Source organism: Somniosus microcephalus, chromosome 13 (genome assembly GCF_052327205.1).
Source record: "Somniosus microcephalus isolate GS21.2 chromosome 13, FLI_Smic_1.0, whole genome shotgun sequence".
Lineage (NCBI taxonomy): Eukaryota > Metazoa > Chordata > Chondrichthyes > Squaliformes > Somniosidae > Somniosus > Somniosus microcephalus.
The window spans coordinates 187,359,362-187,383,750 of record NC_140999.1 but is presented as its reverse complement, the minus strand read 5'-3'; the positions used below and the strand labels follow the sequence as shown (position 1 = coordinate 187,383,750).

General features: G+C 45.3%; 1 protein-coding gene across 15 annotated transcripts in view; it reads right to left on the bottom strand.

Moving 5' to 3' along the window:
* Positions 1-5,403: 5,403 nt before the first annotated feature.
* The window catches only part of rbm39a (RNA binding motif protein 39a), a 41,199-nt gene continuing 22,213 nt past the window's right edge, over positions 5,404-24,389 (bottom strand). For all 15 annotated transcript variants that reach the window (XM_086005822.1, XM_086005828.1, XM_086005833.1 and 12 more), the window contains 9 exons: positions 21,691-21,828; positions 20,089-20,154; positions 19,704-19,908; positions 17,713-17,799; positions 16,338-16,370; positions 13,596-13,677; positions 9,964-10,069; positions 8,456-8,534; positions 5,404-7,768 (listed from right to left, as the gene is read on the bottom strand). In XM_086005822.1, the coding sequence (XP_085861948.1) occupies positions 7,668-7,768; positions 8,456-8,534; positions 9,964-10,069; positions 13,596-13,677; positions 16,338-16,370; positions 17,713-17,799; positions 19,704-19,908; positions 20,089-20,154; positions 21,691-21,828 (897 nt within the window). In that variant the 3' untranslated portion in view covers positions 5,404-7,667. The remainder of the gene's footprint in view (positions 7,769-8,455; positions 8,535-9,963; positions 10,070-13,595; positions 13,678-16,337; positions 16,371-17,712; positions 17,800-19,703; positions 19,909-20,088; positions 20,155-21,690; positions 21,829-24,389) is intronic.

Sequence of the window (24,389 nt, the reverse complement as noted above, 5' to 3'; positions counted from 1 at the left end):
TAGGGAGGGAGTTACTTTGTTGTAGCGGTTTGGTACAACTGAGTGGCTTGTTAGACCATTTCAGAGGGCAGTTAAGAGTCAACCATATTGTTGTAGGTCTGGATTCACATATAGGCCAGACCGGGAAAGGACAGATTCCCTCCCCTCAATGATATTTGTGTTCAAATCCCTGTGGTCTTGTCCCTCCCCATCTCTAACTTCCTCCAGCCCTACAACCCTCCAAAATATCAGCTTTCCACCAATTCTGGCCTCTTGTGCATCCCCGATCATCATTGGCAGCTATGCCTTCAGTTGCCTAGGCTGTAAACTCTCGATTTCCCTCCCTACACATCTCCACCTCTCTTCTTTAAATCTACCTCTTTGACCAAGCTTTAGACTACCTATCCTAGTATCCCCTTATGTGGCTCGGTCAAATTTTGTTCAACACTCCTGTGAAGCGCATTGGAAGTTTTACTACGTAATGGAAGTTGTTGTTGTACACACTTAACAAGGAAATACTCAAAAGACTGAGGTTAAGCAAGTAACTAACAGGCTTTTATTAACAAGAGAATGAAGGTGTGCCTCGAGTGGTCGACCAGTCCAGAATACAGAGGGACTGTGGAGCAGTCACCTTTATACCTGGACTCGTGGGTGGAGTCAGCCGAGGCATGTACAGACATGTACACAGTGGAATACAAACACCCACACAGGCAGGTATAACAGTGGTTTACCACATTCACCCCTTGTTTAAAAATGAGTCCGGCGGGGTGAAGTGTATTAAAAGTTTGTGTATTGGAGTCTCTCCGGAGGTCTTGTCTGCCGCTGTGATCGACGTGGCGACGGCAGGGGTAGTGAAGCTTCCGGCGTCGAGTCCCGCGTAGGCTGGGGCACTGGTGTGTAGTCCTCGTGGGTGTCGAGCGGGTCGCGGGGCCCAGGCGTGCCGTCTGCTGGGGTTGGATATTGGATCGTGGGGGGGGGGGGGGGGTGGTAGTGGGTAGTGGGTTACTGGGGCCCCCGAGGGTGCGAGGTCTCGTATGGAGACTGTGTCCTCCCGCCCGTCCGGGTACGCAATGTAAGCATACTGGGGGTTGGCGTGGAGGAGGTCGACCCTCTCAACCAGGGGGTCCGTTTTATGGGTCCTCATGTGTCTTCTCAGTAGGACCGGCCCTGGGGATGTCAGCCATGGCGGTAGCGATGTCCCCGATGTGGACTTCCTTGGGAAGACAAACATTTTCTCATGAGGGGTGGCGTTAGTGGCAGTGCAGAGCAGTGACCGAATAGAGTGGAGCGCATCGGGGAGCAGATCCTGCCAGCGGGAGGTCGGAAGGCCCCTAGACTTTAAGGCTAGCAGGGCGGCCTTCCAAACTGTCGCATTCTCTCTTTCCACCTGTCCGTTCCCCCGGGGGTTGTAACTGGTGGTCCTGCTTGTGGCAATACCCCTAGCGAGCAGGTACTGGCGGAGTTCGTCGCTCATAAACGATGAGCCCCGGTCGCTATGGGTATAGCTGGGGAAACCGAACAGGGTGAAGAGGTCGTTCAGACATTTAATGACTGTGGCACTGGAGGGGAGAGGCCCTTTAAAATCAACGCTCAGGCGCTCGAAGGGGCGAGTGGCTTTTATCAGGTGAGCCCTGTCTGGTCTATAAAAGTGCGGTTTGCACTCAGCGCAGACTTGGCAGTTCCTGGTCATGGTCCTGACCTCCTCAATGGAGTAAGGCAGGTTGCGGGCCTTGATGAAGTGGAAGAACCTGGTGACCCCCGGGTGGCAGAGGTCATTGTGGAGGGCCCGCAGTCTATCGATCTGCGCGCTGGCGCAGGTGCCACGCGATAGAGCATCCGGGGGTTCATTGAGCTTCCCGGGCCGGTACAAGATCTCGTAGTTGTAGGTGGAAAGTTCGATTCTCCACCTCAAGATCTTGTCGTTTTTGATTTTGCCCCTCTGCTTGTTGTTAAACATAAAAGCAACTGAACGCTGGTCAGTGAGCAGGGTAAATCGTTTTCCGGCCAGGTAGTGCCTCCAATGACGCACAGCCTCCACAATAGCCTGGGCCTCCTTCTCAACAGAGTGTCTGGTCTCCGGGCCCTGGAGGGTTCGTGAAAAGAAGGCCACGGGTCTCCCCGCCTGATTAAGGGTAGCGGCCAGGGCAAAGTCGGACGCGTCGCTTTCCACCTGGAAGGGGATGGATTCGTCCACTGCGTGCATGGTGGCTTTGGCAATGTCTTCCTTGATACGGTGGAAGGCTAAGCGGGCCTCTGCCGTCAAGGGAAAAGAGGTGGACTTGATCAGCGGACGGGCCTTGTCCGCATAGTAGGGGACCCACTGGGCGTAATAGGAGAAAAACCCTAGGCACCTCTTCAGGGCCTTGAGGCAGTGGGGCAGTGAGTTCCATAAGGGGACGCATCCGGTCGGGGTCGGGACCGATGACTCCGTGTTCCACAACACAGCCAAGGATGGCGAGGCGGGTTGTGCGGAATATGCACTTCTCCTTGTTATACGTCAGGTTCAGGAGTTGGGCGGTGCAGAGAAATTGAGAGGTTTGCGTCATGGCCGCAGATGGTCACATTGTCCAGATATGGGAAAGTGGCCTGCAACGCATTTTGATCGACCATCCGGTCCATCTCCCTTTGGAAGACGGAGACCCCGTTGGTGACGCCAAAGGGAACCCTAAGGAAGTGATAGAGGCGGCCGTTTGCCTCAAAGGCAGTATACTGGCGGTCCTCAGGGCGGATAGGGAGCTGGTGGTACGCTGATTTCAGGTCAATGGTCGAGAAGACGCGGTACTGCGCGATCTGGTTGACCATATCAGCTATACGGGGGAGTGGGTAAGCATCCAGCAGGGTGTAGCGATTTATTGTCTGGCTGTAGTCGATGACCAGGCGCTGCTTCGCGCCGGTCTTAACGACCACAACCTGGGCTCGCCAGGGGCTGGTGCAATAATCCCCTCCTTCAGGAGCCGCTCCACTTTGGTTTTAATGAAAACCCTGTCCCCGGCACTGTATCGCCTGCTCTTTGTGGCGATGGGCTTACAGTCGGGGGTGAGGTTAGCAAACAGTTGGGAGGGGGGGGGGGGGGTGGTGACTGAGTGTGGAGAGGTTGCACCTGGTGCGCGGCGGGCAGTTTGGAAGCTGCTGGCTGCGGACTGTGAGTGGGGGGAGGGGTCCACCGTACGCCATCGTAACACTTTTAAGGTGGCACTGAAAATCTAACCCCAGTAGAACGGCAGCGCAGAGGTGGGGCAGGACCAGAAGTTTAAAATTATCGTACACAGTCCCGTCTACTAAGAGTGTCACCACGCAGTAGCCGCCAATGTCCGCCGACTGGGACTCGGAGGCCATAGAAATCCGCTGGTGCGCAGGCAGGACTGGGAGAGAGCAACGCCGCACCGTGTCGGGGTGGATGAAGCTCTCCGTGCTCCCAGAGTCAAAAAGGCAGGTTGTTTCGTGACCATTTACCTTAATGTCCATTGTGGACCGGGCCAGTTGGTGCGGTCTTGCTTGGTCCAGCGTAACGGAGGCCAGCGTAGGGGTCGGTGTGTCGCTGCGGGTATCAGATGAGGCGGTGTTGGGGGCCTGCTGCGTCCCGGCTGGCGTCCAAGATGGCGGCGTCCATGATCCCCATGTGGCTGGAGGCGTCCAAAATGGCTGCTGTTCCGGTGGTTCGCACATGGCTGGGGAGGCCCAAGATGGCGGCCCGCACGTGGCGCTGCTGGGGTTCGGGGTGGCTTTGGCCCTGCAGACGCTGGCGTAGTGTCCCTTCTTCCCGCAGCCCGAGCAGATCGCATTTTTCGCCGGGCAGCGCGCTCTGGGGTGTTTGGCCTGGCCACAGAAGTAGCATTTCTGGCCTTGGGACACTGCTGCGGTAGTTGGGCCGTTGCTGTGATGGCACGGCGCTATGAGACGGTCCTACCGTGTCCCAGGCTGTCGTTCCCCGCGGCGTCCACGGTGCAGAGGAGTAGGCATCCATGCCCCGGTAGACTGCGTCCAATGATAGTGCGAGTTCAGAGGCCTTGTTGAGGTCACTCTGCTCCAACAGTCGCTGTCGGGTGTAATTGGACCCGTGGCCCGCTACAAAAGCGTCCCGGCTAAGTTCCTCTGTGTACACGGCGGCCTTTACATCCTTACAACCACAGGCCCGGCCAAGCACAGACAGTGCCTGAAGGTATTCCTCGGTCGATTCCCCAGGTTGTTGTTTACGACTCCCCAGGAGGTGCCTGGCGTACACCTCGTTCACTGGGCGCGTGTACTGGTCCTTGAGGAGCTTGAGAGCAGCCGTGTACGAGGTCGCGTCCTGGATGACCGAGTACGCTCGGTGGTTCACTTTGGAGGTCAGGACATCCAGTTTGTCCTCATCCGATTTGAGCGTTGCAGCGGAGGCGATCAGGAATCTTTCAAAGCACCTAAGCCAGTGAGCAAACTTGGTGGATGCGTCCGCCTCCCGATGGTCTAAGTCCAGGCATGCTGGTGTGAGGATCTTCTCCATTATAAAAAAATCTTGTTAATAAAATTGATGCGCTATCAATTACTCAAAAGACTGAGGTTAAGCGAGTAACTAACAGGCTTTTATTAAAAAGAGAATGAAGGTGTGCCTCGAGTGGTCGACCAGTCCAGAATACAGAGGGACTGTGGAGCAGTCACCTTTATACCTGGACTCGTGGGAGGAGTCAGCCGAGGCATGTACAGACATGTACACAGTGGAATACAAACACCCACACAGGCAGGTATAACAGTGGTTTACCACACTCGGTCATTTCAGAGGGCAGTTAAGAGTCAACCATATTTCTGTGGGCCTGGAGTCGCATATCGGCCAGACCGGGTAAGGAGGGCAGATTTCCTTCCCTAAAGGAAATTAGTGAACCGGATGGGTTTTTAAGACAATCCGGTTGCTTTTTATTCCAGATTTATTGAATTAACTGAATTTGAATTTCACAGCTGCGGTGGTGGGATTTAAGCTCCTGTCTCTGGATTACTAGTTCAGTAACATAACGTTCTAGTGGCTGCCAGGTATCAATTAATCTGACCAAGTACCGTCAGCTTATATGCATTGGTCTGCTGTGGTACTTTAGTTCCTTTGAGAAACACAATAATGTGGTGGACATCCCATATGGTGTACTATATTACAATTGGAAGATTTGTGTTAATTCTGGGCATGCAGTTCCCAGACACAGCATATGTTAAGGGTAAGGGTTTTGGCTTGTAGTAGGTTTGATTTGCTTCAAGAAAGGGTCTTTTTGATCTGAACACAAAGAGAAAGTGTTGGGAGAAAAGCCTGGATCACAACACCACCTACAGCCAGAAAGGAATGCATGAACTTCCACATGAATGGAAAAAAAATGAAAGAACCACTGCCCAAATGGGTTGAATTACTCAAACTTGTACACAACACCCATCAATATCCATGCAAACAAAATTCAGATGTTCCCCACGTGTTTTTCTCTTATTTATTGAGTGATTTTGCATTTTTTTTATACAAAATTTGTACCAATTACAAAATCCTTACTTTGGAATAGAAATACCAGGCTGCTTTTAAATCACACTACAGAAGGGAAAAAAATCAGGTAATGTTTACACTCTGGAGCTCATAGAGCTTAAAAAAAAGAACAGCAAAAGACACCATGCACGGCCAGACAAAATTACTATTACCCTTTCCATCTTCGTTTTTAGATTGTGCATTTATAAAGAAATCTTTATTAATGAACTTTTCCAATGGGTTTTTTTCTGCTGAAGGTTTTCTACAACATAAAGGCAGTGAGAAACAATTTGCTTTAAACTGGCCTCGAGTTTCAATTTAAACGCATGAAATTAAATTACAGAAAGACTATGCTTACCTGTAATTAGTATCCAATAGAAGATGCACTGAAAGTGATTATATTTGGCTTTCATCTTATTTGACAACAGTAAAAAAAAAACAAGAACAAAGCATGCAATTAAGAGGGGGGGGGGGGGGGGAAAGCTCCAAACTACAACTTAAGCCAGTCCATGCAGTCAACCCTTGCGAACTGACAACACACCCTCCCGACATGAACTCTACACCTTGACCCCTTTCATCAATTACAAACGGCGGATAGTAATACTTCTCGTTTGAGTCAGGGAGGCCTTACTAATGAGGTTTGTAATTGTTTGCAGCTTCTGACCAGCTTCAGCAACGTTGCAGCGTTTCATTTCCCACTCGGTGCTATTCTTGACTTTCTATTCCCTCCCCGCCGCCCCCCACCAATCTTTATTCAGCCAAAAGTTGATATATTTTAAGGTAAGATTAAATTTGTCTGGCCTAGGTCCTATGGAAGCACAAGGATAGCACATCACTGTTATAACTGTATTTACACAAGAAAAGCTCATGGGGGGGGGGGGGGCGAAAGTCACCACTGAGAACAGACCAAATAAGGCAAACTGTATATACAATAGTTTTAATCTTAAACTGTTGCCTAGAGACCAGCTGTACACAAAGGCTATTTAGAACTCAGTTTCTTTGCAATTTACCTTTTATATAATGAAAACCCAGAACTTTGGTCATAAGAATGCGAGCCAAACCTAGTTTTTAAACACTTTCCAGAACTAGGCGTTTAGATGTCTAGATGCTTCTAATATTAGACAGGTCGAGGCTGACACTTGTATAGAAAACCACTCCAGTTTATCTATTTGGAACGTGGAATGGGAAGCCGGCTGAAATTTTCCCTCGTGTGTGCCTTTCGCACAAAATTTAAATCTGAATAGATCCACAGTATATCCGTAACTGCCACTAATCCAAACTTCTGGACGTCAGGGTAACCCCTTCATGTTTGAACTCCAGGCTATCAATACATCAGCCTAAAATGGTTGGCAATATGAATCACTAGCAAACAACCAAAAAAAAAATCTGGGGTAGCCACAGACAGGGCCACTTTTCCAGTTAGTTTAAAGAAGCTTAACTGGACCTCTTTTTCCCCAATTGTATGTAAACTCACTTCAACACTCCACATAACTTGCCTTATAGATTGTTTCAGCAGGGCCACTAACCCTTATCTCGCTGAATCAACTGGGACTCCACACGGTCAGCAGAATAAATGCAGTGAGTGATCATCGGTGCTCTGAGTATTAACTGTGTGGTCTTTAATTCACAATAGCTGCAACCTATGTATTCAAAGATTACCTTTTCCAATACCGCACTTAGATGCAATTGTATTTTCACGTAAAAAGTTTGATGAACCGATATTTTAAAAACAATTTATAAGCTCATCTGCCAAGTCTGATCAGAAGAGCACCAAAATCAATGAACTAAACATATAACTTAAAATGGGTAACAAGAGTGCAGTGCTATTTCTATGGAGTCTACCCGACCGTAGTAGTCTTATCACAGAAACCACAAAAATAACTTCAAAACCCCAAGTAAGATGAACACTGTCTTTCAATACCTGCAGGCTTTTTCCTTTATGCCGATCAGATTATCAATGCTACTGTGTAGTCAAAATGTTGTACACTGCACCAAAAATCAAAATAAAACAGCCTTGGGGAACTTGTGTAAATCTACTTCTGCCATTTTATTTTCTTCCACTAGGGCTTGGCAAGATTGAAAAAAAACATATTTGTCAGAAGTCCATTGGGAGCTGTGAGTTCCCCCCAGTACTTTTCACTTGCATCATCTGTACAGGTGAGCACTATGTAATTGTCCACATCCCTCCAAATTACTTGGAAATCCCATTTCCGTGCAGCTCCTATCGTCTTGCTGGAGTCAGCAGCTGGGTGGTCGTCATCGAGTCCGGGAAGAGGTTGTGGTAGGTTGGAAGTGGCACATAGGCAGCAGTGATCATTTTCCCTGTGGAAGAAAAACCCGTTCAATTCTGGATCAAAAATGATCAAGCACAAGAGCAGATCCCGTCGCTGGTTAAGGGAGTGGCTAACAGCCACCTGACCAGGGAGATGCAGATTCAATTCAGGGTCTGAGCACATTCAGCAATTCTCAGCCAGGGTGAAATAACTGCAGCACCACAATGGGTCCTCAGCACTCCACTTTAGTGACAAGGTTCCCATTCCTGACCATCCCTGCTTGCAAGCACATTTGGAGTTTAGGTGAGACATGATTGGGGCTGAACCGAACCACACTCCCCCCTCCCACACAGAGTGATAAAATAACCTGCCTACACACAATGCTAATGCTCACATATGAAAAACAGCAACTTGGCCAAGTCAAAGAGGGACTGGCACCCAAAGATCAGAGCAAGAAGTCTGCATCTTCACGCAAGGAGTAAAGGAACGGGAAAAAATTGGTAAAGGAAAAAATTACACAAGCAGCCCACTGAAACGCCAAACATTTTTCCACACAGGTAAGTTTCCTCGTCAATAATATATTACACTATCAATACCTTCCTCATCCTTTCACTGTAATTCAACCCCCGTATACAAATACTTGTCGGCCAAATGGAGGGTGGATCATAATAGTGTCTCAGCATAAAGTACAGACCAATGTGCAAGAAGCTTTCAGCACAATTTAAACAAGACCTACCAGCAAACCACCTTCCATGCAAGGCGCCAACAGCAGCAGCTGCAGCAGAGATAGTGGGACACTTCACATAGACATTTCCCTAAAGGAAAAGAGAAAACAAATCTCAATATACCTTTTGACAGGCACAAGTTCTGACAAAGCATTACACTCAAACGTTAACCCGTCTTTTCTTTTTCCAGCATTTTCTGTTTTAATTCATTTTCCAGCATTTCAGTTTTTCTTGTATGATTATTTGCTCCCATAGTTATACTTTAAAGAAACACGGTCACTACATTTGTTTTCCTCCCCCCATGCTACATGTTGGAGAGTTAATAATCAAACTGAACTATAGTAACCGCAACTGGTGAATGGACCAGCAGGTTTTCTGGAAACACCAGGAGATAAGGAACTTGGACAAAGAGGAACTGTTCCGCTCCAGATGCCCTCTGATCAACTGGAACGCAAGGGCGTGCTGGCGAGAACGGACAATGACGGGTGATTAATGTCTAACTATAGAACTAATTAGCTATAGAACAGCAAGAATACAGGATGCATTGGAATAAAGACTGCGTCCTGGATAACATCTGGAGACCGCTAATCCTAAGTCGGGAGGGACACAATCATAAGGGAGTCAGCAGTCAGGTGGTCGGTTTGGCTATGAAATATAGAATCACGGCATGATACAGTGCAGGAGGAGGCCATTTGTCCCATCGTGTCTGTGCTGGCTCGCTGATAGAGCTATCCAATGGGTCCCACTCCCCTGTTCTTTCCCCATAGCTCTAATTCTTTTCCCTTCAAGTATTTATCAAATTCTCTTTTAAATGATACTACTGAATCTGCTGCCACCACTCTTTCAGGCAGAGCATTCCAGATCAAAACTCGCCGCGTAAAAAAACCCACCTGTTACCATTTTGTGGTAAACAACCAGTGTATATAAAAGTGGGCGAGATTGCAGGGCTAAGTCAGGTAGCAGGAGCGAGGGGAACCTGAAGCTACCCTTTGCACTGTATGGACTGATCACATATACTGTATAATAAAGTCTGTCCCATACACCCAACTCTCTCATGCTTACTCGAAGCGTGTTGCCAGAACAACGACAAAGTCAAAAGCAAAATACTGCAGATGCTGGAAATCGGAAATAAAAACAGAAAATGCTGAAAACAACTCAGCAGGTCAGGCAGCATCTGTGGAGAGAGAAACAGTGTTAACGTTTCAGGCCGATGACCTTTCGTCAGAACGGTCACCTGAAAGGCCATCGACCTGAAACTTTAACTCGGTTTCTCTCTCTCCACAGCGGCTGTCTGACCGGCTGAGTATTTCCAGCATTTTCTGTTTTTATTCCACTACATAAAGTGTTTTTTGATGGGAGTGCTTATTTCACGCATTCCGTTCCTTGCAACTGCAGTGCCAGTGAAAGCACTGGTGCTTCAAGCCAGCCAGCTTCAGTGGGGCTGCCAGCACCAAATTCACAACAAAACAAAGGGCAAAAATGCTGGTAACAGAAAGCCCTGCCAGGACAGATTGCTCACCTGGGGTGAATTTTTGTCTACAAATATGTGAATTACTCCTCCATGTTTGTTGCATTCTTCAATTACATCATCTCGGATTTCTTGGTCCCAGGCTGGATCATCCTCCCTTCAGAAGGAAGTTTCACAGTAATTAGTACGACATACTAAAGAGCCTGCAATTCTCCCACTGCAACATCCTTGTATCCAGTTAATTTTAAAAGAAAACTGAATACAGTCTCAGTAGTTTCTGAAAGTCTTCAGTTCACATTTCCATAATTATGTCACTAGAAGCCCAAATGGTGGAGGAATACAAGCAGTCAAGCGCAGGTTGAAGCATTAAGAACTCAATTATTTCATTTATTTAAGTTACTATAACTTACTGTGGTAAGTAACTACAGGAAACTTTGTGCTATCCGGCACCCACGGGACCGAGCTGCTGCCGTTGCCTCAAAACTGCCGTACTCTCCAGAGTTAATGTTGAGAGATACGGAGATTCTTATCTCCGTATTTGACAACAAACACTGTTGCTTAGCAACAGCTTCTAAACACTCGGGTGTGGCCTGCAAGCTCTGTAGCTGAAGCTGTTGCTATAGCTACAGACCTTGCACAGCTTGACTGTTCAAACAAAGCAAAAAAAACCAAAAAGAATAAAAAACGGCTGCTGATTTTTGCCGGTGGCTCCAGATTGCCGGATAGCTCACCTCCAGATAGCACAAAGTTTCCTGTAATGTGTCCTAAATTAAATCAGTTTGCTACTTCAAGCAAGTGTATTCCTGGGGCAGGACTGGGGGCATTAAATTTGGCCTCAGGTCTCTAGGATTTATCTAGTGACTGACCCATAAAGACAGGATGGACCCAAATTTGATTCCCAAAGTTAGCTGGGCAACAGGGAGGGACACTAAAATTAAACTCAACATCCTTGGGTTGGTTAGGGAGAGAGAATAAACCAGCCAGGGTGCTTGTTGCTGATTATTACCTGCCCATCTCTGCTTGGAAGTTTTTTTTTTTTTAAATTCATTCACGGGATGTGGGCGTCGCTGGCAAGGCCGGCATTTATTGCCCATCTCTAGTTTCCCTCGAGAAGGTGGTGGTGAGCCACCTTCTTGAACCGCTGCAGTCCGTGTGGTGAAGGTGCTCCCACAGTGCTGTTAGGGAGGGAGTTCCAGGATTCTGACCCAGCGACGATGAAGGAACGGCCAATATATTTCCAAGTCAGGATGGTGTGTGACTTGGAGGTGGTGGTGTTCCCATGCGCCTGTGAACGTTAAGTTCGGGCTTGCTTACAATGCCCCAGTGGAATAACTTGTGGGTATTCATTGCCATGGTTCACCAATGAATACTGGCCACCAGAGGGTGCCTGCCACTCGTGGAATTGGCAGAGAGCACTGTTGAAAAGCATATCTAACTCCATTGTCCCTGTGCTGGGAAAGGGCCAGGGCTCCTATTGCTGTTTGCCCTCCAGTAACCCTCGCTGGAATTTTTCATGCCAACATCAGGTGACTATAGGAACAGAAACGCGAAATACTGCGGATGTTGGAAATCTGAAATAAAAACAGAAAATGCTGGCAATACTCAGCAGGTCGGGCAGCATCTGTGGAGAGAGAAAGAGTTAACGTTTCGGGTCGGTCAGCTATCGTCAGAACTGGAAAAAGTTCGAGATGGAACAGGTTTTTAAGCAGGTACAGGGGCAGGGAAAGGGGGGAGGGGAGGAAAGAACAAGAGGGAAGGTCTGTGATAGGGTGGAAGGCAGGAGAGATTACGAGACAAAAGGGATGATGGTGCAAGGCAAGAGGAGATGGTAATGGGACAAGTTAAAAAACTTCAGCTTTCACCCCTTCCCATCCCTCCCGGAACCACGATAGGGTTCCCCTTGTCCTCGCCTTTCACCCCACCAGCCTCCCCATTCAACAGATCATCCTCCGCCATTTCCACCACATCCAGCGTGATCCCACCACCAAACACACCTTCCCTTCCCCTCCCCTCCCCTTTCAGCATTCCGAAGGGACACCCTGGTCCACTCCTCTATCACCCCCAACAACCTTCCCCCTTTGCCCAGCACTTTCCCGTGCAAGCGCAGGAGATGCAACACATGCCCTTTTACCTCCTCCCTTCCCACTGTCCAGGGCCCCAAACACCCCTTCCAGGTGAAACAGCGATTTACTTGTACTTCTTGCAATTTAGTATACTGTATTCGCTGCTCACGATGTGGTCTCCTCTACATTGGGGAGACCAAACGCAGATTGGGTGACCGCTTTGCAGAACACCTCCGTTCAGTCCGTAAGGGGGACCCCGAGCTTCCGGTCGCCTGTCACTTTAATTCTCCACTCCACTCCCACTCTGACCTCGGCCTCTTACACTGTTCCAATGAGGCTCAACGTAAGCTCGAGGAACAGCACCTCATCTTTCGATTAGGCACTTTACAGCCTTCCGGACTCAACATCAAGATCAACAATTTCAGACCATAACCTCGGCCCCTATCATTTTTCTCTCTCTCTCTCTCACATGGCAGCTGTCCATCATTCTGCCAGTGCCATTTACACTTGAGCTAGAGTCATCTCTTGTTTCTTCACTTGTCCTCTTGCCTTGCATCATCCCTTTTGTCTCTTAATCTCTCCTGCCTTCCATCCTATCACAGACCTTCTCGTGTTCTTTCCTCCCCTCCCCGTCCCTGCCCCTACACTTGCTTAAAAACCTGTTACATCTCCAACTTTTTCCAGTTCTGACGAAGGGTCATCGACCTGAAACATTAACTGTTTTTCCTACTATAGGAATAGGATCAGTTATGATGGCATCTATGGCCAAACTGATTATTCACCATCTAGGGTCACAAATGAAGGATGACCTTTGGGAAAGATATCGGAGGCTGCTGACATCTGTAGATCCATACCCCAGTATTATTTCAGTGTCTCAAAGGAAAGCAGGAGTTAGAGTGAAAAAACCATTACATTGACCTAGGGATAACTAGCAAGAGTGAACATTTTTCAGGCAGCGGACACCAGATCATCAAAATTTGAAACTAGGTTTCACAGTGACCAGCACACGATCAAAGCCTGCCAACTGATTCAGATAGTTGCTCTGAATCAGATGACACTTGCCATTACAGAGTCAGAGTCAAGACCTCAGATGCAAACAGCATGTCTGTTTTAGGGTAGGAATTGAATACAACATGGCTGCAGAATCTCTGAAGGCCCGAAATGCATTCAAAGCTTCACTGAACTTGCAACAATCAGACTGTTGCAACCTGTCAACTCAACACTTAGTTACCAGGTTATCTTAGATAGCAAGTGGGTACTTAGGATCAGATTAGCTGTTAAACACACAATTTAGGGACGCTAAAAAAATGCAGAGTTAGATCTGGCTAAGTCAGCAGAGTCCCCCATCAGCCACAACACCCAATGTAATACCTTCCAACAGACTCATGCCAATAAAAACAAATTGATTACCTCTAACAGGCAGGAGAATACATGAACCTTTAGCAACTGGACAAAGGGATGTGCTTTATATTGAAAGCACTTACTTGCTCATTTTCCTGTAAAGTTTTCTTTTAATGTTATTTCTCCCCCACACTAACTTCACTGACAGTCTAGTTCTAATTCAAGGTTGCTTAATTTAAATGATGTGGTAGCAACGGCAAAGAATTCAAAGACACTTACGACTGCGGGTTAAACATGTTGGAGAGCTGGAAACACTGCGTCGCTATCGGTGGAGCATTTACAGTCACAGGGGGATTCAGTGCTGAAATAATAATAAAAACTTAAAATCCTGTACAAAATAAAAGACCAATTACACTAAGAACTATGTATCCAGGTACATTAACTTAATACAAATGTACAACAGTGTACACTTTCCGTCAGTCAGGTCACATTTTTGGTATCACGATTATAATCTAACCCTGGGCAAATTATCAATGATTTGTTGATATGCAATTTTCATAAATCTTCTCACTAACTGAAATATCCAAGTTTCAAAACAAGATTTGTAACGCAAAATGAAAAATGCTACGTATTTCACATAATTAAACATCCCCAGAAAGCGGTTCTTTGCGGCTTGAGTATTTTCATTAATATTTTTACTCAGTCCTTTGAAAAGCCTATGGTTTGAGATGACCTTGTTCCTGTAGCTATCACTTACAGCTGTAGCAACTATAATTCCCAGTGTGTTGCAGTCTGGCAATTTTGTCGGCTTTTGCCACTGAAGCGCCTTGGGACATTTTTCTACGTTAAAAGGTGCTGCATAAATGCAAGCTGTTGTTACACAACCGTCATTGATATCCTAACTGTACAGCATCCTACATACGTTCTCTGCCTTGCATGGTAACATGTTGCTCTGAAGAAGTGTCAGCTCAAGTAAGTTTACACTTTTGAAATTCCAAATCTCCCAGATATTAAACAAAAGCTACAAATAGAATGGATTGTACACAAAGAAAATAACAAGATTTATATAGCGCCTTTCACGTCTTCAAGGTGCCTCAAAGCACTTTACAGCCAACCAAGTCTTTTTGAAGTGTAGTCACTGTCGTAACGTAGATAAAACAGCCAATTTGCGCACAGCAAGCTCCCACAGGCAGCAACGAGGCAACAACCAGATAATCTGTTAGTGATGTTGGTTGCGTATTGTAGTATCGTGCCACGGCCACAACGGCTAAACACATCACAGTTTCTAAAAGCTTCAATCACAAGATACAATGCTGGTACCACTCCAGATGCAGAGCCTCCAACAGGTGGAGGTCTACGATGTTTACCACACATAGGCCGGATCAAAATTCTGATATATAAATCTAGGATGCCACTTCAGTACAGTACTGAGGGAGTGCTGCACTGTTGGGAGGTACTGGTTTTTGAGGTGAGATATAGAAACATAGAAGATAGGAGTAGGCCATTCGGCCCCTCGAGCCTGCTCCGCCATTCAATGAGATCATGGCTGATCATCCAAACTCAGTACCCTGTCCCTGCTTTCTCCTCATATCCCTTGATCCCTTTAGCCTTAAGAAATATATCCAACTCCTTCTTGAATATATTTAATGAATTGGCCTCTACTGCCTTCTGTGATAGAGAATTCCACAGGTTTGCCACGCTCTGGGTGAAGAAATTCCTCATCTCTGTCCTAAATGGCTTACCCCTTATCCTTAGACTGTGACCCCTGGTTCTGGACTCCCCCGCCGTCGGGAACATCCTTCCTGCATCTAGTCTGTCCAGTCCTGTTAAAATTTTGTAAGTTTCAATGAGATCCCCTCTCATTCTTCTAAACTCCAGCGAGTATAAGCCCAATCGACCCATTCTCTCCTCATATGTCATTCCTGCCATCCCAGGTATCAGTCTGGTGAATCTTCACTGCACTCCCTCCATGGCAAGAACATCCTTCCTCAGATAAGGCGACTAAAACTGCACACAATACTCAAGGTGTGGTCTCACCAAGGCCCTGTACAACTACAGCAAGACATCCTTGTTCCTGTACTCAAACCCTTTCGCTACGAAGGCCAACATACCATTTGCCTTCTTAACCGCCTGCTGCACCTGCATGCTTACCTTCAGCGACTGGTGCACAAGGACACCCAGGTCTCGTTGCACTTCCCCTTCTCCCAATCTATTGACGTTCAGATAATAATCTGCCTTCCTGTTTTTGACACCAAAGTGAATAACCTCGCATTTATCCACGTTATATTGCATCTGCCATGCTTCTGCCCAATCACCCAACCTGTCCAAATCATACTGGAGTTTCTCGGCATCCTCCTCACAGCACACACACCCACCCAGCTTTGTGTCGTCTGCAAACTTGGAGATATTACATCTAGTTCCCTCGTCTTGATCATTAATATATATTGCGAATAGCTGGGGTCCAAGGACCGATCCCTGTGGTACCCCATTAGTCAATGCCTGCCACTCAGAAAAAGACCCGTCTATTCCAACTCTTTGCTTTCTGTCTGCCAACCAGTTCTCTATCCAAGTCAATACCTTGCCCCCAATCCCATGTGCCTTAACTTTACACGCTAATCTCTTATGCGGGACCTTATCGAAATCCTTTTGAAAGTCCAAATACACCACATCCACTGGTTCTCCCTTATCTATTCTACCAGTTACATCCTCAAAAAATTCCAGTATTAAACTGAGGCACCGGCTGCCTGGTGGATATAAAAGATCCCTTGCCACTTTTTCCAAATAACAGGAGTTCTTGTGGTGTCCTGTCCAACATCTCTCAACCAAACAGATTAACTTACAGAACAGTGACTATACTTCAAATGTAATTAATTATCTGTGCAGCACTTTGGGACGTCCTAAGGGACTGAGAGCTGCTCTATAAATCTAAAGTTGTAATTCTTCCACTTGTTATTTAACAAATAAAGGCAAGTGATAACGTTAACAGTTTTACCAGTCTAGAGAAAACCCCCAAACTCTTACCTTCAGTCTGTTGGATAATTCTTGCCTGTAAATCTACATATGAAGCAGAAGGGGAAAATATTAAAGTCACACATAAATAAACAAATGCTCATTAACATACAAATCTTTGTTCAACTAGCCTCGCAATTTAGAATTTTACTGCATTCCAAGCTTGATTTTTCTTTGTTCTGGGTTTGTTGCATAAACCAACATTTAATTAACTACTGTACAACAGAAAGTTACTGCAGTAAAGTGCTGGGCCAAGACTCGCAGAAATCAAGTTTTTAATTAGGGACTTGTTATGGCAAGCAATGTATTTTTAAACAGACACTGGCATTTTCACTGCTGCTAGGACTTGATATGCAGAATTGCAATACTTGGGCAGCTACATGCAAATGGAGAAATGTGCACAACATTTCACCATGGAAAATTACTTGCCCTGATTATAATACCCAAAGGTGTAAACTGTGCCTGGTCAATAATTATTAAAATTAATAAGTAGATAATTTATAGTATTCCCATGCCCCATCCTTCCTGAAAATGGTGACCCATGGCTCAGATGTAAATCCACAGGAAACAGCGACTCTCCGGCATTCCCTATGTAATTCTACCCTCTGGCACCTTCCCCAAGGGACCATTTTGTACAAGTAAGGCTGGACAGTGAGCATCAATAAATTACACAGTATAGGTGGCAGGACACCTTCTCCCACGTCTACTCAACAGGGGTCAAAGGGCAGCAATCGTGACCTGGCATTTCCTCCTCCCTAGCCTAGGGCAGCTCCCGCACATCTCTGACGCCCATGGTGAGATTAACTAATCTCGCACAAACCATAGACTGAAGCTGGAACTTCCACACAATAGCTCAGCAGCATTGTCACTGCCACACCTGCCCACTTGCCTATTGAAATAAACACCTACATCATTGACCAACATCAAGGAAGAGAAGTAGAACGAGTGATTAGCGATTTAGGAAACACACAAAGGTAACCCCAAATTCCTTTACAACTCCATGGCAGGTGTTAAGAATACAAGGGTATACCGTACAGCGTCTTTGCTAACATTCTGAAACAGCTGGTTTCCCATTACAATGGAAAATCTATTATCTACTACAATGGAGGAGATCTCTCCAGTTGATAATGTAGAGGTGGAGAATAGATTCCCCCAAAATTTGGTTGTATATTTATGGTACAGCAATGCTGTGGAATTAAAACATGCACAAGCCACAAAGAAAAGAATCATGGAGTTTTAATGCCTCGGGCAAGAATTCGGCCAGATAAAGTGCAGATATTTCCATTGTGCCGTACAATTCAGTGCGACCAACAAAACAATATGAATCAATCACCATTTCAAGCCAATCCCAGTTACTACACGAGAATGTCGCGAAATCCAACCTTACCTGTTACTGCAGCCATGGCGCCCAATGAAATATTGCCACTCATCTGCAATGCTTGCTGTGCTGCTGGGGGAATTTGCAGTCCCGTTCCTGAACCAAACAAAATATATACATGAGCTATCATAGACTTTTTACCGAGAATATCCGCAGCATTAAGAACAATTTAGTACAAAAATCTTTTAGGTACCGTATAGCAGAATGGTTAGAAAACTGGCTACAAAACAGAAGTAGGGTTAAAGGGAGCTACTCAGACTGGCAGGACATAGCAAATGCCATTCCACAGGGATCGGTGCTGGGACCACTGTTGGTCGCCATTTACATAAATGATTTGGACTCAGGAATCGGAAGTACAATTACAAAATTTGAGGATGACATCAAATTGGGGGGGGGGGGGGTTATTAGTTAATACTGAGCAAGACTAACACAATACAAGACAACGTTAATAAACTTGCAGAATGAGCACGCAAATGGCAAATTAATTTCAATGTGGATAAATGTGAGGCAGTGCATTTTGGGAGGGGAATAAGGAGGTCACATACTGCTTTGAAAATAAGAGTCTAAATGGGGTAGAGATGCAGATTCACTCAATCATTAAAAGTAACAACGCAGGTTAACAAAGCCATAAAAATGCAATTCCAGAGGAATAGAATTCAAAAGCAGAAAGGTTATGCTAAACTTATATAGAACCTTGGTTAGACTACACTAAAGAGTACTGTGCACAGTTCTGGTCTCTATAATTACAGAAAGGATATAGAAGCAATGGAGAAGGTGCAAGAGAGATTTACAAGGATGAAGAGGTTATAACCATCAGTAAAGACTGAACAGGCTGGTTATCTTTTCTCTAGAAAAGAGAAGGCCGAGGGGTGACCTGATGGAGGTCTTTAAAATTACAAAGGGGTTCGACAGGGTACACAGAGAAAGATGTTTCCGCTTGTGGGGACTAGGGGCCATAAATATAAGATAGATGGGGGAAGTGAGAAGTAAACAGAGGCATGACTATGATCACTATCCAGTGACTACTGCTGTAAAAATTATTACATATAGTTGTAATTAATTTGCAGGCTTTTAGGTGGACAGGCTTCAGCTCACCCATGCGCCACTAACACACACTATCTAGGCTTACACAGAACTGTACTCCAGTACGAGTCTGCACCATCAAAAAAAAGAGTAATAGAACTAATACTGATAACCACTGCCAAATCTATGACTAACCACCTGACAAATTCATACACATTCAAAAATGTATTAAATGCTGCATACTATGCCTATCTAAGTCAGCACTTTCAGGGTGGAGGGGACGAGGTATTGCAAACCTGACCATCCTCCAGCAGGCAAACAGCATGGTAAAAGACAGAACACACCACCACGTTTGTCAGTCTCTAACTAGAAAACAGGACTGGACTGGACTGAAGAACTTCTATCCTATTGCTATGAAAAATAATCAAGAACAAAACCGGTGCTAGGAAACTGAAGAAATAAGATTTCAGAGTAGCGCAATGACTGCAGAATCAATAGAATTTAAAGTCGTATTGCATCCAGTGTTCCGTGTAAGCTGCACAGCGCCCCAGGGAACCCGCACAGCCGGCTTTTTAATACAGGTTGAACCCCGGTAATCCGGCACCTTCAGTGGTCCGGCATGAATTGGAACCGGCAGTCTTTAGTTTGCGGAGCAGCAGCTCGGCAGCGCCACCGTTTCCCGCGATATAAACAAACAGAATATTGTAATTTTAGGTGTTATTTACCTAACCTTCAGTGGTTCGGAATTTTCAATGGTCCAGAGGGTGCCGGATTACCGGGGTCCAACCTGTAGAAAAACTGCGCATGCGCGGTATTTTGAATGGCTTGCACAGCTCCTTAAAGGGGCCGCATGGCACCAAATAAAGTTAGAAGGAACAGTGATTTCATCCCTATTTAAGTAAGTGCAAAGAAAGAATCTGTAAAGCTCACTATTTCACATCAGCTTCAAGACCTTTTACCCACTCCCACCAAGATACCTTCTGCAAGCCGAGCCATCAACTGTAGGCGCCCAGTCGTTCCAAGGTCAATGCCGGTCCTCTCCAGCTCATCGCTGTCTAGGAATGAGCTAGCATTGGATGAATCAGATCGTTCTGTAACATGGCCAACCTTCATTGGTCTACCAGCAAGCTCAAACCCATTCAACTGTTCCAGGGCCTTCTTCGCACACTCTGCATCAGAAAACTGAACAGATAATACAAAGAAAACACGGGTTGTTAGCATTATCGATTATTTTACGCAGTTACTAGAACATTCTTCTCCCTTTCAGTTATTATTAATTGAAGAAAAAAGGTTCTAAAACACAGATGGAAAAACCCTTTAAAAAAAAAAAAGGAAGAGTTTGGATCAAAAACGTGAACTTACCGTGATGAATCCATAGCCTTTTGACCGCCCGGTTTCACTATCCATCATCAATTGTATGTTTTCAATCTAAAGATGCAAACAGTAAGCAGAAAGTCACAATTCAAAGCTACGTCAGATATGCTCAAAAACTACAGCTTCTACTAAAGGATTGGTGATCTTCAGCAGGCTTCTTCCACCCCAATCCTATGAAGAGCAGATGTTTTTGTAGATATATTTAAGATAATCTGCTGCCCAATTGCAAACCCACCATCAAAAGGGAAGAGTGCTCCCTGTGGGGAAGTGGTCCAAAGTGCAAAATCCAGATAATTGTAGTTGGATGCAAACTGCTACAGTCAAAGAGCAATTGCTAGCAACTTGGAAATATCAGGTTCAAAGTCAACGCATGCTATTAAAAAAACAAAATTGGCTTGCAACTGCAATAAAGTATGATGTCTGGCAGATGAGCATGAGACGCAAGACTTGGATATAATTAATGGAGCTCTATTTGCATTGCTCATGGTAAATCAGATGATGGGCTGTTTTATAACCAGAACATTTTGCAGCACAATGCATATTATATTGCACTGCAGAGGTGGAGCTATGCCCCTTTAAAGGCACAATGACTAAATTTTTTATAAAAATACAGGCACAGATTAATTTAAATTAATTAACAATCCCAAACTTCCATTTTCAGGTTTATATTTCAACATCTTAAATTCCTTCTCACTTAAATCTGAATGGTATTCAACTTCAATTAAGCAGTAGATTTGGCGGTAATGTACTAAAATAACATGCCAGATTAAATATAAAATACAAAAACTCTCAAGTGGAAAAAATTGATTTTTCCTCCCTGCTTTTACTACCAATTGTCTCCAGTTCATCTCTCTTGAAGGTACTGACTAATTGCTGGGGTTGGTTCTATAGGCCCTCCTAAACAACTATTCTTCAAGTACGAGTCTAGACAGCGAGTAGCAGCAGGTTAAGAGACAGTGGGAGGAATTACAGCCAAGGTTGGTCTTATCCTCATGGACATCCAACATTTGTGAACTTCCAGTAGGACAGCAAGTCGGGGCAGGAATCTGACTGATTTCCACCTCGAACACAGGGTGCTGAATCTAATTGTAGCACTTATTGTTGCCTTGGCTGTAATCAATTCAGTCAACAGATTGGGAGCTGAACCTCGGACCTAAACGGCTCTGCAGTGTCACTTTCTCAAGTCAGCTGAAACACTGCGGTGACCAATTTGTTTGCTGTAGCACGACGCACAAAAAAAACACACGTTTCAGTAGTGTTTGGACGTGGCAGATACATACACCGATTTTTAAAGCCAGTCACTTCAGTATTGTCACTAGGCTTTTATCTATATGCTATTTGGAGGTGAGGAGATAAAAACATACAAGTCAATGCATTTTGCATTGCCATGCAATTCTAATCATCTCAAAACTGTTCCCACCACTACCAGATCTTTAATCACCAATATTTAAACCGAGTATTATGCATACAGATCAAAATACTCCCCCTGAACAGAAAGTAGATATAGTATGAAATTTCACATGTCTGCCATTTAGCTTTACTGAAATCTTAGTGACATGGCCCCTCTAAATCTTCTATTTTTATACTTACTCTGCCAAAGGGCTCAAAAATTCCTCTCAACATTTCTTCAGTGATATTGAAGTGCAAAGATCCTACGTATAGCCTCATTGGTCCTGCAGTGCCTTTCTGAAGGTTGTTAGCGAGGGCTGCAGCTCGGTTCTTCTCAGCCTGTTTTACATAAATGGCTCGAGTTAAACTTCTCAATGGAAGAAATGATTCTCCCAAGTACTTACAAATATCCAAGTTAAAAATCGGGCTAACGCTAAGATCGCAGTCAAGGCAAGATGAAATTGAGAGCAAGATGTAGAAATGTTACCAAGAACCACAAGACAAAACAAATGATGAAATTACATAGTATAAAAAATGTTCCATTTTAAGTAATTGTGGATCTCATGATGGTGCTTTTATTCAATTTTTGCCAACAAGTGTAAGTTTGGAAAAATCCCAGTTTCCCCCTAGCACAAAAGTGGAACCTTGTTATCCACCATAATGGAGGGAACATCTTGGCAGATAATGAAAACTGGTAGATAACAGAGGTTGAAACGAAAAGCACACCAATTAGCTGATCAGGAAAGTGGAGTTGGCTCTTTTCAAGTATTTTACCAAGTAAATTTTTGACTTTAAACCATTTGTACGGCGAGTAAAATATAAGCTGCTACACACCGCTGACCAGCACGGCTACTCTTAGTGCTCATGCCTCTAACCTCCAAAAATCTCGCCCAATTGATGCTACTTCCCCTGGCTGGGGAGTCTAGAACGAGGGGTCACATTCTCAGGAAAAGGGGTCAACCATTTAGGACTGGGATGAGAAGAAATGTTTTCCCTCAGAGGGTTGTGAATCTTTGGAATTCTCTACCCCAGAGGGCTGTGGATGATCAGTCGTTGAGTATATTCAAGGCTGAGATCGATACGATTTTTGGACACTAAGGGAATCGAGGGACATGGGGATCGGGCGGGAAAGTGGAGTTGAGGGAGAATATGAGCCATGGCAGAGCAGCCGCGAAGGGCCGAATGGCCTACTCCTGATTCTTATTTTGTCCCCTTTACACAAGATTCACCTCACTTTGTATCTCTTCAAATTTTTTGTCAGCTGAAGAACTCACAAAACAGCTGATGTGAAAGTCATAGGAGTCCACCCTCCCCTCCCCTAGGTCAAACTCCCAGAGCTCCCTACCTAACAACACGGTGTACTTTCACCACACGGACTGCGGTTCAAGAACGTGGCTCAACACTACCTTCCCAAGGGTAATTAGGGATGGGCAATAAATGCTGATCTTGCCAGCGGCGCACACATGCCGTGAATGAATGGATTAAAAAAAAGTCATGTACATGTGGCTATTCCACTCCCCTGTAGAAATAATCAATATGTTCTTCTCTTGCAAATGATACCCGGGCTAAAAGGGTTAGATTATGAGGACAGGTCGCACAGACTACGCTTGTAGTTCCTCGAGTATACAAGATTAAGGGGTGATCTTAGTGAGTTGTTTAAGATGATTAAAGGATTTGATAGGGTAGATGGAGAAGTCCAGAACAAGGGACATAACCTTAAAATTAGAGCCAGGCCATTCAGGGGTGATGTCAGGAAGTACTTCCTCACACAAAGGGTAGTGAAAATCTGGGAAACTCTCCCCCAAAAAGCTGCTGAGGCTGGGGGCAACTGTCAAAACGGAGCTTGATAGATGTGCGTTAGGCAAGGGTATGAAACCAAGACGGGTAGCTGGAGTCGAGATACAGGTCAGCCAATATCTAACGGAATGGCAGAAACAAGCTCGAGGGGCTGAATGGCCTCCTCCTGTTCTTATGTTTCTCCCGATCACGCAGCCTATTGGTGTCCTGTCTCCTGCAAAAATTCTTGAGGTTTCACTAAATTATTTTTTACGAGACAGACTGAACGTGTCATGTTTGGGGAGCGAAAATATCGCGTTAATTATAGATTGCCCATCGTCTGATGTAGTAAACATATTAAATTGGAGAAATTCATTTTATGGTGAAGGCAACAGGTACACAGACTGACCAAAGTTAAAATAAACTTATTTTAGATACAAGCGTTGAACAAAAATTGCCATTCAACCCATCAAGTCTATGCTTCCACAGACCACACACAATTCACCCTGTCGTGGACTCTATCCATTGAATCTCCGAAGATTCGTCCAACTCCAACTCCAGAATGGAAAACTCTAGAATCTCTAACATTATATCCAACGTTACTCATTAAAATGTGATATTTACTCACACCCAATTAACAACTTGTATTTATATAGCATTTTAAATGCACAAAAATGGCCCACGGTACCTCACAGGGGCATGACTTAAAAAAAAGATGCCGAGCCCCAGAAGGAAAGATTAGCAAAGCAAGGGCTAGGTTTAAAGGAGGGTCTTAAAAGATGGAATGGGAAGAGGAGAGGCAGAGGAATTTAGCGAGGGAATTCAAGAGTATTATCTAGGCGGCTAAAGGAATGACCACCAATGGTGGAAGGCATGTCAGAGAAACTGTGGGTTGTGGAACCCGAGGCTAATGAGATAGGCAGGGATGAAGCCATGGAGGGGATGGGAATTTTAAATGAAGCATTGGGGGACCAGGAGCCAGTATAAGTTAACAAGGAGGGTGATCGGGAGGTGGAGGGGGAGCGGAACGATGGAGGAGAGCTTAGAATGGGCTGAAATTTACAGAGCAATCAAATCTGGAAGCAAAAAAGGTATGCATGAGCATCTCAGCAAGTCGATCCTTG